Consider the following 12,976-nt stretch of genomic DNA (forward strand, 5'->3'; position numbering starts at 1 on the left):
CAAAAGCAAATCAGGCACGTTTATCATCAATTCGATTCAGCGAATTATCCTCTCTATGACCGTGAACGCCTTCCTACCAAGTCTCGAATGTCCGTCGAGCAAAAGAAGCCAAGTGATGTTTTGAGAATAAGCACGCGCTGGACCAGATTTCCCTGTTAATGTGTGCTGGTCCACTTGAATCCAGCCTCCATTCTCGACGAACCCGACACGGGCGTCTAGGCGAGACGTCGTGACTGGTTGATTTCCACCATCTGAGAACGGTCTCCCAACGGCGAGCCCCTTCACCGTTTTCATGCAACCGTGTCCGTTCATTCGTGACTGGAGAAAATATGCAATTTCGTTCTGTCGAACGGGTTTGTGAAAAGAAATCTCGCCCACGCCCTCTTCCCCCCACCACGCCAGAGATGCTCGTAATACCAATACCATGGGAACATGACGTCATTTACTGAGAAGCGCACTGCACGCGCTCGGCACCGGGGTGGCCGTCCTCGTCGTCCTCGTCCATACCGCCAGCACCTCCGAAGACTCTAGCCTGGGAAGAGTTGTCGAGATCCTCGAGGTCGGCGGGCTCGGTCATAGCCTCAGGGGGAGGAACGGTTTGCAGCGAAGGGGCGGGGAGCAACTTCTGGAGAGCCTCGAAGGCCGCGGGGTCCTCTGTCCAGCCCTTCTCAGGAAACTTGACGTTGAACTGGATGTAAAGGTTGCCGAAGTCGTGGTGTCTAGGAGAAGGCATACCCTGGCCGCGAACCATCTTGACAGCGTCTGTGACGTGTTAGTGACTACGAACATGAAAGGCAGCACGGAATTTGACATACCAGGTGCAATGGCTTCACCGGGAAGGATCTCGATGCTGAGCCACCTGTCGTCGAGGTGCTCAATGTAGATAGTTCCACCGGCCAGCGCAGTCACCAGCTCAATCTCACACTGGTACAGAAGGTCGTCCTCCTTGCGAGTGAAGCGGTTGTGGGGCTTCTGCTCGATCTCGAAAACAACGTCACCAGCCTGGATGCCAGGGGCCTGGTCACCCTCACCGCGGAACTCAACCTTGGTGCCGCTCCTGACACCACGGTCGACGTGGACGTGGAGAACCTTGCGATCGACAATGGTCTTCTTTCCGTTGCACTGCTTGCAGCGATCCTTGTCCTTGATCGTCTCGCCCTCTCCGTTACAGTCAGGGCAGACGGTCTGGAAACGCTGGATCATAGGACCCATTTGTCTCATCATGGTCTTCATGCCGTGACCATCACAGCCAGCGCAGCGCTTGACAGCACCCTCCTTGCCGCCACGGCCCTCGCACTTGGAGCAGATGACGGACCGCTGGAGAGCCAGCTTGGAGATCTTTCCGCGGTAGACATCCTCAAGGGAGACCTTGTGAGTGTGGTGAATCGTGCGAGCCTTGGGGGGTCCGCGGTTAGGCATGCCGCCGCCACCGAACATGCCTCCAAGGCCGCCGCCGAAGCCGCCACCGGAACCGAAGAACTGAGCAAACAGATCCTCAGCAGCCATGCCGCCACCACCGCCGGCACCGCCTTCGAGACCAGCCTCGCCATATTGGTCGTAGACAGTACGCTTCTGGGAATCGGAAAGAATTTCGTAGGCGTGGGAAATCTCCTTGAACTTCTCCTCAGCATCGGGGTTGTGGGCGTTCTTGTCTGTGGAGGTCTTGTCAGCCGGCCCGTGAGGATGCGGCGGGTTTATTGGTGCTTACCAGGGTGGTACTTCAGGGCATTTGTCTTGTACGCCTTCTTCAGCTCCTGTTCGGTCGCCGTCGGCGCAACCTGTTTCAATGTTAATGATCTATCCCAGCTCTTTGGAGGCACTTCCGTGTTCAACGTACGCCGAGGGTTTCGTAGAGCTTCGTTTCTTTGACCATCGTGCTGGTTGGTACAGTAATCCTTATCTAAGGCTTGACGATAACCGGAGTTCTGAATAGGAATCTATGGAGGGGCCTAGGTGACCAAAAGTCAGCTGAATGAATCGAAAATGGTTCGCCAGGTTTGCAGTGTCGTCTTGCGCATTCCCGCTTTTGTGATGCGAACAAGACAGGGTCGAAGCAGAGAAAACCATCGTTTTTTGGCGGCTTCGGGGTAGAGCCGTCTCAGCAGGAGAAAGAGGTAAAGCGGATTTAGTTTGGCGGGTAAAAACATAACTCCGATTCGCTTTGCGCTGCAGGAAACACCGAGAGGTACTCACTTTCTGAAAGAAGCCGAGAATGGCGATTGCGCAACTGGGTATCTGATGTAAAACTAGAAAGAGGGAGATAGTTGCGGGGGGAAGTAGGAAAAAATTGAGAGGAGATCTGTAGCCGGGCTGGCGAGGAAGTTATTGATGGGTGAGGTTCCTGGCGGGGAGGAGTACGGTGGAAATGTACCTTGGCTGAATGGACCGAAGTGCGCTAGTGACGGGACACTGGGACACTGGATTTTTCACAATAAAGGGAGAAGCAGGCTACAAAGGCGGGTCGCCTTGCGCATGTCCCGCGCCCAAATGGCCCCAAATTGAAATCGATGGAAGAACATGGAATTCTTTCCAGCCACTGTGGCGGTGCTGATGATGCAATACCTGCAGCCTCTCCGTCCTCTCCATCCATAGGTACCTGGTCCGAGGGGTCTTTGACGGTCCTTCGACTCCTACCTGGAGGACCAGCAGGACGGACCCTGATCGCCCCAGAAATAACTCTTTGTCCGCCTTCCAGGGGTCTCTGATAACAATCTGCGCCGTCTCTCAGCCTGATTTCCTTTCCCCAACCAGCCTCGAAGCCTATTCTTATCCCACGCATCCGACGTATCGCAGAAGTAGCCCGTTAACAATTTCCGACAATCTGGTCCCCACCACCCGACGGGAATCTTAGCTAAGCGGGGCAAAAGGTAGAGGTGGATTTCTCATCCGTCATCGTCATTCTGCACTGCGCAGGAACGGCGGACCAGTCTCCATAGGAGTATCAGTCACCGTGGGCGACTGCCTGCTCGGTGGATAGCTCAGCCTCCAGCAAACAGACATGCTCGCTTACACCAGTCTCTAGCTGAGTGCGAGACAACCTCCTTGTCGTACTGTCACATCGGCGTTCCGAGGCCGGCACTCACCCTACTAATTGCTCATCAAACAAATATGCCTGGTTGTAAGTATTCATGTTTCAACAGTTCGTTGAACGTGTGGCAACACAATATTAACTGTAAACCTCATACCTAATACTGGCAAAAAACCCCCACGACTTCGGCCGATGGCATCAGACTACGCTCATCTTTAAGTCATGCGTAGTCGCACTCTATTGTGTCGCATCGTCTCATATGGGCCGTAAAATATTTGTTGAGGTTCCCGGCCTTCCAGAACGTTGACCCGGTTGCGGGTGTGTTCAGGTCATCCTCCTCATCCTGCAGATGTCCGTGATTTCGGACCTTTGGTACCCAATGCACCTCTGGTCGTGCTCGGACAGTGTCGTCCTAGGAACGGTACACTTCTTGCTCCTTTGAAACTCGGCCCTGAATAAGCTCAGTATCTCTAAGAAAGATAACCAGCACTCTTGGGCATACCGATACTCGGTTCTCTTACCACAGTATAACTTCCTCCACTTCTCATCGATGGAAATCAGCTGGCATAGACACCAGCAGAAGCTGGCGTCTTAGCCTCACGGGTTTCGATACTTGGCCAAGGTATTCCAGAACCGTCGCTGCCAACAGGGCAACCCAATTTCAAGAGTTACACCGGCTTACTTCCCCTGCAGTGGGCCACATTGAATGAAAGAAAGTTCGCGCGATTCCTCGACGTATTGTTCACCTTCTAAATGCTTGACTACTCTAGGCTTCAAAGGCTGCCAAAGTATGATCAACAATTGCATGAGGGTCAACAGCACTGCAGGACGTTATGATGATCAGCTCATACAATAACCAGCAACCGTCAGAATGCATATGATAGGCCGATCTGTAAGGTAGGTATGCGATCAAATTATTACTAGAAGCTGGTGGGGGAGATATGAGCATCTCCGTCGTCCGGGCCTACGACCAGAATCCTCCAATCAGACAAAAATGATTTGAATGTCACTGATATCGGTAGTAGGCGCGGATCTCAATGGACACCCCGCGCGGGCTGAAAGCTAGAGCCAATCCCGGCCCCAAAGCAACGAAACCCACCGTTAACTGGTTTCGCAGACTGAGTTGAGCCATGTTCTTACGGCATGTACAAAGACTGACTTCTCAAGTCAGCGAGTGGAACAACACCTGAGTCGATGGTATTTAGATTGATTCTGCAATACCTTATCTCTGACCAAAAAACAGCTTAAATCTTGCACTGGTTGGAGGAAGTTTCGCCTCCACAGTCTGGTAGCTGCAAAGGCTGCCAATCCCCTCGGAGAAGCATCATCTCAGTTCGCGTGTTGGTGACGGCATTGGCCCGTTTGGGCATGCAAGGTTGAGCCGCTCAGAGTCTAGCCTCGAGTGTGGCACAACTTGAGGTTACTTCTTCTGCTCCTGACTTTTTGTATCGAATCTGAATATTTCAGCTCGGCCTCCCTTGTTTTATCTGAGAGGAGACTCTGTTAGGTTCTGTTCTTCTCACGTATATGTAATTACGGTTCACTTTAGTTAGCACATCATCTCATAAATTGCGAAGATGGATACGACTGTTGACTTCAGTCCCTACCGCGCCGATGGCAAGCTTGTACGTCATTGCTACCATTAGGAGTTCATGCATGGTGTACTAAGTATCGTGGCCAGTATGGCTTTGTCTGCGTTGTCACAGGAGCCGCTCAGCCTGTTGGACGGGCTATCATCGAGGAGCTGGCAGGTAGGAGTTTGTTCGCTACCTCGAAAAGGCGTCACTAATACATAGACAGCTCATGGGGCCGCTTCTATATATGGTAAGATGACAACCAAAATCTTGAACGAAACCGAGGACAGAAAATGAATGACACGGTCCAGCATGCGACAAGACGGCCAGTGATGAGACGTTCAAGCCTCTCGTCACCAAGGTGCACCAAGAGCACCCCAACACCAAGATTATTCCCTATCCATTCAACGTTGCCAAAGAAGAAGAGACTCTGGTTCTCATTGACGAGCTTCTCAATGCCTTTGGGCGCCTCGACATTTGGGTGTCATCCGCAGGCCTGCTCGGGCCCCCATCCATCAACGAAACGACACCAGCCGACCTCCAGCGGTGTTTCGAGGCACATTCCATGGCGCCCTTCTTCGCGCTCAAGTATGCGCCTCCCGCCATGGCCAAACTGACGGAGAAGCAATCGTACCCGAACGCGGCGCCAAAGAGCCAAAAGTACGGCAGCATCATCGTCATCAGCAGCGTGGCATCGACGTATGGCGGGTGCTGGGGGCCGTGCTACACGATGGCGGCCCACGCCGCGCTTGGTGTCGTGAAAGCCGGCGTTGCTGTGCTCAAAGGTTCGGGGGTGAGGATCAACTGCATTTCTCCGGGCCAGATCGACGTTGGCCTAGATTTGAACGGGGTGAGAGTGCTCTGCTTCCCCAAGCTGAGCAGAACGGTACTGATCAGTGTTGCCATACAGGTCGATATGAAGGGAATGAACTCCCAGTTCCCGCCTGCGGTCTTGCAAGGAAAGGAAGTAAGTCGAAACCCCCATAAAAACAAGGGCGAAGAAGGGAAGGTTAGGCCCGATGGATCTATAAACTGACACTCCTCATCCAAAGGCATCGGAAGCAAGCGTGGGCCTCGAGCGACCAGGTAGCCCTCAAGAAGTAGCTCGAGTAGCCGGATTCCTAGCTTCGGGCTTCAGCTCCTATATCACGGGAGCAAACCTGGTGGTCGACGGCGGCTCTTCGTAAGTGTATCCCGTCAAGGCATATCTCGTGACCCCATAACCAAGGTATTAGCTCACGGATATCGATTACCTAGTGCCATGAACCCGCTTACGATACCCCTCGGCAAGGCGTAAGTTGGCGTTGAAGGTAGGTAATCAGCTAAGGATAGACTGCGGGGTTGTCCAGTGGTTGCAGGTACATGCTAAGCCATGGTCATATGGGGGGGGGATGTCCGTCCAATCCGGGGGTCTAATGTCATGAGTGTAAGCAGCCCAACTAGGCAGGAAGTTTGGAGGCGGAAACGGACGTCTGCGACGGTTGGGAGAGGACGGGAGGGTTCATGGCAAGTGCGGGTTTTCGGTTCCAAAACTGATAGCAAAAAGATTACTTTGAGGAGACGCAAACGGAATTCGGAGACGGCCGGGGGGCGCTTTTGGCACCCGGACCCCCCATAAATGGAGCATGCCAGTAGCTCTCACAGAGGGCGTTCCCACCGTAGAGACCGCCGAGAACAAACTAATAGCAGCAGCCCGTGGACCCATCATCCAAACTACACACATAGGATCATAGATTCGTCTCATACATCACGTCCGCTTCCTCATCTCTCAACCTCATTATATCACTCCCTTTCCCACACATATCTTTGCTCTCACTTAAGATCAATATGGGCTTCACACCAGAGGTTTTCGATATCGCCAATGAGTCTCAGACGGCCGAGACAGCCAAAAAGTACGGACTTACTCCAGCCGAGGTGACTGAGCTTCACCAAAAGGCAACGGCAGCAAAGGCGACGGCGTACTGCCCTTACAGTCAGTTCCGCGTAGGAGCCACACTATTGTCTAAAGATGGACAGTACACATCTGGAGCAAACGTTGAGAATGCCTCTTATCCGGTTGGCACGTGTGCCGAACGAGTAGCCTTTGGCAAGGCCATCACAGAGGGCATCCGGGGTTTCAAAGCTGTCGCCGTAGCCACCGATATTGAGGCGCCGTGTAGCCCGTGTGGCATGTGCCGGCAGTTGTAGGTCAACCTCTTGAAGATACCCTAGTCCCGCAGCCTTCGGATACATATCATGAACCATCAAGGCGACCCTTGACTGACATTTCTTTTGTTAGCATCCGTGAGTTCGTGGACCTGGAAACGCCCATCCTCATGTTCAACAAGGACGGAAAGTATGCAGTCATGAGACTGGAAGCCGTAAGTTCACAAAACCCAAGTCATTGAGCCAAACTCTTGGGCTGATCATCGTGAATAGCTTCTCCCGCTGTCGTTTGGCCCTGAGTACCTCCCACCACCAGACGTTCTGGAGAGGGCCCGGGCCGGCGGAAAATAGGCCGTTGAACGGCCCGTCGTCGTGCTATACAAGTAGGTGAGAACCTACGAGCTCATGCGCTCATCAGCGATAAGTGTGTGGAAAGAGCTTTTTGCTGTAGGGACGAAACGTCCACACGGCCCCTCGTGGTACTGATGGGGATCAGATCATTGGCGCAAGCTGGTATGGGGTGATTTGGCGTTGAGATTGGGTAAGGAAAGGGAAAGCATGCTTGGCCGGGGTGATGAGGAGTGAGCTGCCCGAGTCAATCGACTTGATGCAGATGGGCAGTCGATTGAAATTCGAACCCATACATGTCTTGAGTAGGATATTGCAATAGTTTAGGACCGATGGCTACGGTCTTCAGTCATCCAATCTACAAACAGATATGTCACTCAACATGTGCCTATAGCTTGTCGTGAATTTAGGACACATATTCCCCCAAGCAAAAGTCCGAAATACGATTTGCCTAACCCACGCTAGGAAATTAGTTCTTGGCTTTTGGGTGTTGAAAGATGGGTCTCATTACCAAGTGCTTGGTGTCTCGAGTTATTATATGGACTCGTCCGTTGAGTATCTGGGAGCCAGGCATCACGAGCGAGTAGCTTGGGGGTTAGATATCCGGAATAAGGAGAGGAGCCGGCAGGATACCCCTTGAGTATCACAGGCGTGAGTGGGAACCTCTTCTGTCAGTTTGGTCTCCTACTATTTGATCATTTGAAGACATTGACTGCATGTTGACCAATGTTCGGCGGTATTGTGCATTGCATAGTGCGCAACATCTAGCAAATATCAAGCAATGTCCGGACGTCTTGCGGATTCAACAAGACTTTACGACGGGTGCAAGCCAACGATGACTGCGAACACTCTGGCCCAAATATTCATAGCAGACATGTCCTGTCAACAGATCCGGCATTGCACCACTTTGGAACCCCACGGATATGAATAGCGTCTCTACCTAGCAGTTTACGGTGGATGATGTGCTCTCCTTGAACAGACTTTCATTTTACAGTACCTCTTTTTCTTTCTTTTTGGCACCGATAAATAGCAGCCATCGCCATGTATCTGCCAAGTGTATGGCAACAAGAGTCTGTTTCTTTCAACAGGCGAGATGCTTGAATCACCTTTCAAGACCTTCAAAGAAACTATGCTCTGTACATGATCTACCGCCGTGTGGTTGGCAGCGCCTACTCTTACCGCCTTCGCAATGAGACTCCTCAGGTATGCAACTTGAGGAGATCGCGCTTCTAGCAACGCACATCTTAATCAAGGCCGAAAGAAAGCATCGTCAGAACTTGCCCAAACATGATTGCTGATTTGAAGGTGCCAATTGCACAACCCGGAGATGTACTGCCAAAGCAGCCCCGTATAAGTGGACAGGGGCAGTTTCCCCATCTCACGCCCCCTTGGCAAGGGCCTGGTCATTCGTTTAGTTGCATACACTCAATAGTTTCAATGCAGGTTTCAATCCCGCTTCCTTGCAACCCTAACGAACTGCCCAAAACGAAACGAAACAGAAAGGGGAGGGTGGTTCCCAGGGGTGGTCCCCTCCCCGACACCTCAGACGGTCCTTTGACAGGACGGAGGAGAAAGGGAGGAAGGGAAAGGCCGGAAGGGCCAGGGCAAGGAGGGGAGGGGAGGGAGATTCTGCTGTAAGTCAGCCGCGGCGGATGAAAAAAAAAATATCCCCCGGGCATGAAACTTTTCTCCCCCTCAACCAAGGTCTATCCCGCACACAACTCGAAACCCTCATCGGCCGGGCCACAAAAAATTGTCGTCTGCGCGCCGATGCACTGCACCGGTGTCTCCGGGTTGTTCAACGAAAAAAATATCATGTTCGCCATGTCGAGTGTATCACCAAGTCTGAAGGGTAATATGAAAAGATATTGATCTTCTTAGTTTGTGGTAAGCGACACTGAGTCTCGACGAGAATGACTTTGGTGGTGACGGGGCCTTGGTGTGTTTGGCGGGGTAAAGACCGATGTCCCGCAAACGCAGCAAATCCCCCACCAAAATTTTGGCAGCACTGACATTCAGGTTCTCTCGCTGAGGTGAAGGGGGAGGAGGGGTTGTTGAGCTCTGGCCTGAGGATGAAGCCTAAGAATGGCCTCTGCCTCAGGCGCTGAGCACGGGCCTACTGGTGCGAAACTTACGCCCTCTATAGGGGGCCAAATTTGCTCTAGTTTTCGCCTTCGGGCATTTGGTCAATTTGAAACGATACAGAGAAGATGTAAGTTTATTCTGAAAGCCCCGGGTTCGAATCGTGCAACAGTTACTAACCTCCCTCACAGTAGCATGGCCCCTGCACTAAGGATGACACGCTCAATCAAAGAGAAGCTACCAATTTTTTTTGAGCTTTTTTTCTTAACTGGTTCGATATAACGTGAGGCGATTGATCGTGATTTTTTTGGTATAATTTTCAAACTGTGTTCCTGCAGCACAAAATTCGGTCTAAGGGAACCTGAAGAAGAAAATGTTGTCGCATCGTCCATGAGCCCCACAACTGCACGCTCAGGCTCCGACTGGGCTATGTCGAGCCACGAACGTTGAGAGCCTTTTCACAAGCTGGGATGCGACCAGAGAGACATCGAATTTACGGCCTGCCCACGTGGCGCAGCCCAACCTCGTTTGATGGGCGGCGGCTTCTTCTCAGTGCCTTGACAACAGGACCCAGCTAGGCCTTGCTCAACGGCCACATTCACTGAACGCACTGCGTGTTAGTTAGTGTCTGAATGGACTCCAGCCACTGGCAAGCCTGTATGGTGGAACATCCGAGGGCGATGCTCCATGTCGTGGCAGCAAGTCGCCCTGCCATTCCCAAGTATCCAGCCTCGTGCATACTCGCCCCCGCTTCCTTCGTTGGAACCCTGGTGGTATACTGCCTTGCGATCAGAGTGTCAAGAGGGGAGTTTGGGGCATTTCGCCGTAACGTTCTGCTACGACGTATGCTCAGACACAATCACTTTGAACAAGAGAGACACAGAGAGTATTTTTAAGAGAAGATTCATCGTGACGTGGCCCCTACGTACAGAGAGACTAGGAAACCGAAAATCAAAAACTAGAACCCTTGCCAATGATTCTTTTAGGTACCAGTCCGCCGCACCTTCGTGGTATTAAGGTGCCAAAAGACTCGTAAGCCGTTCCGCATGCAAGCCAGTTTTCAATTCCACCCATGAGTCGGGGCGCGTCCAGCAGTCAACCAAGAAGATGGTCAGCTGGCCACGCCCTGTGACTCGCCAGGTAGCCTTCCGCGATCTATCAACAAACAAGTCCTGATGAATCTCGAGTAAAATCCACCCTCAAGCGTCAGTGCCAGATCCGGTGCGTGATCGATCTCGGCAGACAACAGGGCCTGTTCCGTTCCAAAGAGAAAGTATGCGTGTATCCGTGAATTCGTTACTTAGATGAGGTCGGCAACGTTCATGGGCATCTCCTCAATCTGGGTGCTGTAGAACTGCTCAATCTCTCTCATCATGCGGACGTCCTCGGCGGTAACGAAGTTGATGGCAACACCCTTACGTCCGAAACGACCACCACGACCAATGCGGTGGATGTAGTTCTCGCGGTTGGCGGGAAGGTCGTAGTTGATGACCAGGGAAACCTGCTGGACATCGATACCACGGGCCAGAAGGTCAGTGGCGATCAGGACACGGGAAGATCCGGAACGGAACTCCTTCATAATCAGGTCACGCTGAGCCTGGTCCATGTCACCGTGCATGGCGGAGACAGTGAAGTCACGGGCAGTGAGCTTGTCGGTGAGCCAGTCGACCTTTCTGCGGGTGTTGCAGAAGATGACGGCCTGGGTGATGGTGACGGTCTCGTACAAGTCGGAGAGGGTGTCGAGCTTCCACTCCTCCTTCTCAACAGCAATGTAGAACTGCTTGATACCCTCAAGGGTAAGCTCGTCCTTCTTGACGAGAATGCGGACGGGGTCGCGCATGAACTTGGTGGTGACCTCAAGGACGTCCTGGGGCATGGTGGCGGACAGAAGGACGACCTGGGTGCTCTGGGGAAGAAGCTGGAAGATGTCGTAGATCTGCTCGGTGAAACCGCGCTGAGAGATTACATTAGTACGTAATCAAGAAAAATTGCAGTCTTTTTTATAGCTTACAGAAAGCATCTCGTCGGCCTCGTCAAGAACGAACATCTTCATGGAGTCGGTCTTGAGGAAGCGGCGCTGGATCATGTCGTGGACGCGGCCAGGGGTACCGACAACGACCTGGGGGCCGTCCTGGAGAGCCTTCATGTCGTCACGGACGCTGGTACCACCGATGCAGGCGTGGCACTCAATGTTCATGAAGTCGCCGATGGCGACAACGACCTTCTGGATCTGCTGGGCAAGCTCACGGGTGGGAGCAAGGATGAGGGCCTGGCAAGCCTTGACGTTGGTGTCGATCTTCTGGAGGACAGAGATGGAGAAGGTGGCGGTCTTGCCAGTACCGGACTGAGCCTGAGCAATGACATCGTGGCCTGGGCAAAGCGTGAGCAATAGAGTTCGCAAAACAAATTAGGTATTCAACATACCCTTGATGACGGGCATGATGGCACGCTGCTGGATGGCGGAGGGACGCTCGAAACCGTAGGCGTAGACACCTGGTGAGGCAAAGTCAGCAACATAGTCCACAGTGAGGGCATTTCCGCCCGAAAATTTTGAGCGCGGGAAGACATACCACGAAGGAGCTCCGACTTCAGGTTCATGTCATCGAAGGAGTCGACGGTCTCATCGTAGTTCGACTCGATCTGGCCTGACAGGAGATATTTGTTAGCGACTTGTCGTCTTGAAAAAATAATGCGCTAGGCGCTGGGTAGAGGGAGGGGGAGGCGGTCGGTCGGCGACTCGTAGACGTCCTCAGTATCGAAATACGAAGCCTTCCACAGCCGCGCCCATGTTCTCTTCTCTCATATGCTGTCGCAAGACTTACCCTCAGGCACATCCTCAAGACCCTTGTCAGCCATGATTGCGGTTGTGTTGTGGAAAAAATCTAGATCACAAGCACAGCTTGGGATCTAGAAATATCGTCGTGAAGGTGGGGTTTGGCGAGGGGTTGGAAAATCGCAAACGTCTCGTTGGAGAGTTTTGCGAAATGTGTCGACGAATCGAAGTCTAAGAATTAAAGTCTCAACTAGATCCGATACTCTTGGCGAAACGCAAGAGTAGAACTGAATCTAGGAAAAAAGGGTGCGTTTGGTTTGGTTGTTCGTGGGGTGATGGTGCACGTTGATTGTTCGGGGTGGGAGACGAAGTTTTTATCAGCAGCTGCAGGAATTCTTGACCACGTAAAAAATTTCCTGGCGGCGGGCGGCCCCTCGATTTATGCGGTAAGCGAGGTGGCGCTAAACGGAACAGGCAGGATGGGTGATTAGGGCACACCCGCCGTGCCTTCCTTAGTGAATGAGGGACCACTAGCAGTGCAGCTATGAGAGACTGCTGACAGCGGGACACAGCGCTGGCAAGGCCGGAGATAGCAGGAACGATACAAGGCACAGCAGCCGCACTTGCCTGCTAGGTTTTCTTTGCTCTGTCGCCCATCCCGTCCCCCTCGAGGGTGCATCGTGGCGGAATGCCTACCAGATTTTCTTCTAGACAATCTTCATGCATTAATTGAGTCACAGAACATGTTTATCGAAGCATGTGTCCGCCACGCACTGCTGCCACCCACACCCGGCTCGTACCACCTGCACCTGCGATGCCGCTACGCCCAGTGACATGATTCCTTGTACAGCTATTTTCTCGTCTCATTTTCACACCCTTCTTCTTTGACTTTAGACTGTCAGGTAGATTCTTCAACCTTTTTGCATGTCTGGTTTCTCCAACGTCATCCCCGCCACGATTTTTTTTCCTCCCTTTAGCCAAAAGCAGCACATACGCATGTCAATGTCCTTCCAATGACCCAAGGAT

The 12,976-nt window shown here is 52.5% G+C and overlaps 4 protein-coding genes across 4 annotated transcripts; 2 read left to right on the forward strand and 2 right to left on the reverse strand.

Annotated features, from left to right (window-relative positions):
- Positions 1-442: 442 nt before the first annotated feature.
- On the reverse strand, positions 443-1,873 carry CABS01_04467 (DnaJ domain-containing protein; the record flags this gene model as incomplete). The annotated part of the gene is made up of 4 exons (XM_060537838.1): positions 443-762; positions 816-1,652; positions 1,709-1,778; positions 1,838-1,873. The coding sequence occupies 4 exons, from the start codon at positions 1,871-1,873 to the stop codon at positions 443-445; spliced, it is 1,263 nt and encodes a 420-aa protein (XP_060390683.1).
- Positions 1,874-4,605: 2,732 nt separating this feature from the next.
- CABS01_04468 (uncharacterized protein) lies at positions 4,606-5,899 on the forward strand (the record flags this gene model as incomplete). The annotated part of the gene is made up of 6 exons (XM_060537839.1): positions 4,606-4,653; positions 4,710-4,779; positions 4,829-4,852; positions 4,914-5,569; positions 5,655-5,785; positions 5,860-5,899. 6 exons carry the CDS (start codon positions 4,606-4,608, stop codon positions 5,897-5,899), a joined length of 969 nt encoding a protein of 322 aa, XP_060390684.1.
- Positions 5,900-6,429: 530 nt separating this feature from the next.
- Positions 6,430-7,098, forward strand: CABS01_04469 (cytidine deaminase; the record flags this gene model as incomplete). Its single annotated transcript, XM_060537840.1, has 3 exons — positions 6,430-6,785; positions 6,881-6,962; positions 7,021-7,098. The coding sequence occupies 3 exons, from the start codon at positions 6,430-6,432 to the stop codon at positions 7,096-7,098; spliced, it is 516 nt and encodes a 171-aa protein (XP_060390685.1).
- Positions 7,099-10,477: 3,379 nt separating this feature from the next.
- Positions 10,478-12,033, reverse strand: CABS01_04470 (ATP-dependent RNA helicase eIF4A; the record flags this gene model as incomplete). The annotated part of the gene is made up of 5 exons (XM_060537841.1): positions 10,478-11,131; positions 11,189-11,547; positions 11,602-11,670; positions 11,748-11,822; positions 12,000-12,033. 5 exons carry the CDS (start codon positions 12,031-12,033, stop codon positions 10,478-10,480), a joined length of 1,191 nt encoding a protein of 396 aa, XP_060390686.1.
- Between the last annotated feature and the right edge of the window lie 943 nt (positions 12,034-12,976).

The sequence above is a fragment of the Colletotrichum abscissum genome (genome assembly GCF_030869225.1).
Source record: "Colletotrichum abscissum strain IMI 504890 chromosome Unknown Scaffold_8.1, whole genome shotgun sequence".
Taxonomy (NCBI): domain Eukaryota; kingdom Fungi; phylum Ascomycota; class Sordariomycetes; order Glomerellales; family Glomerellaceae; genus Colletotrichum; species Colletotrichum abscissum.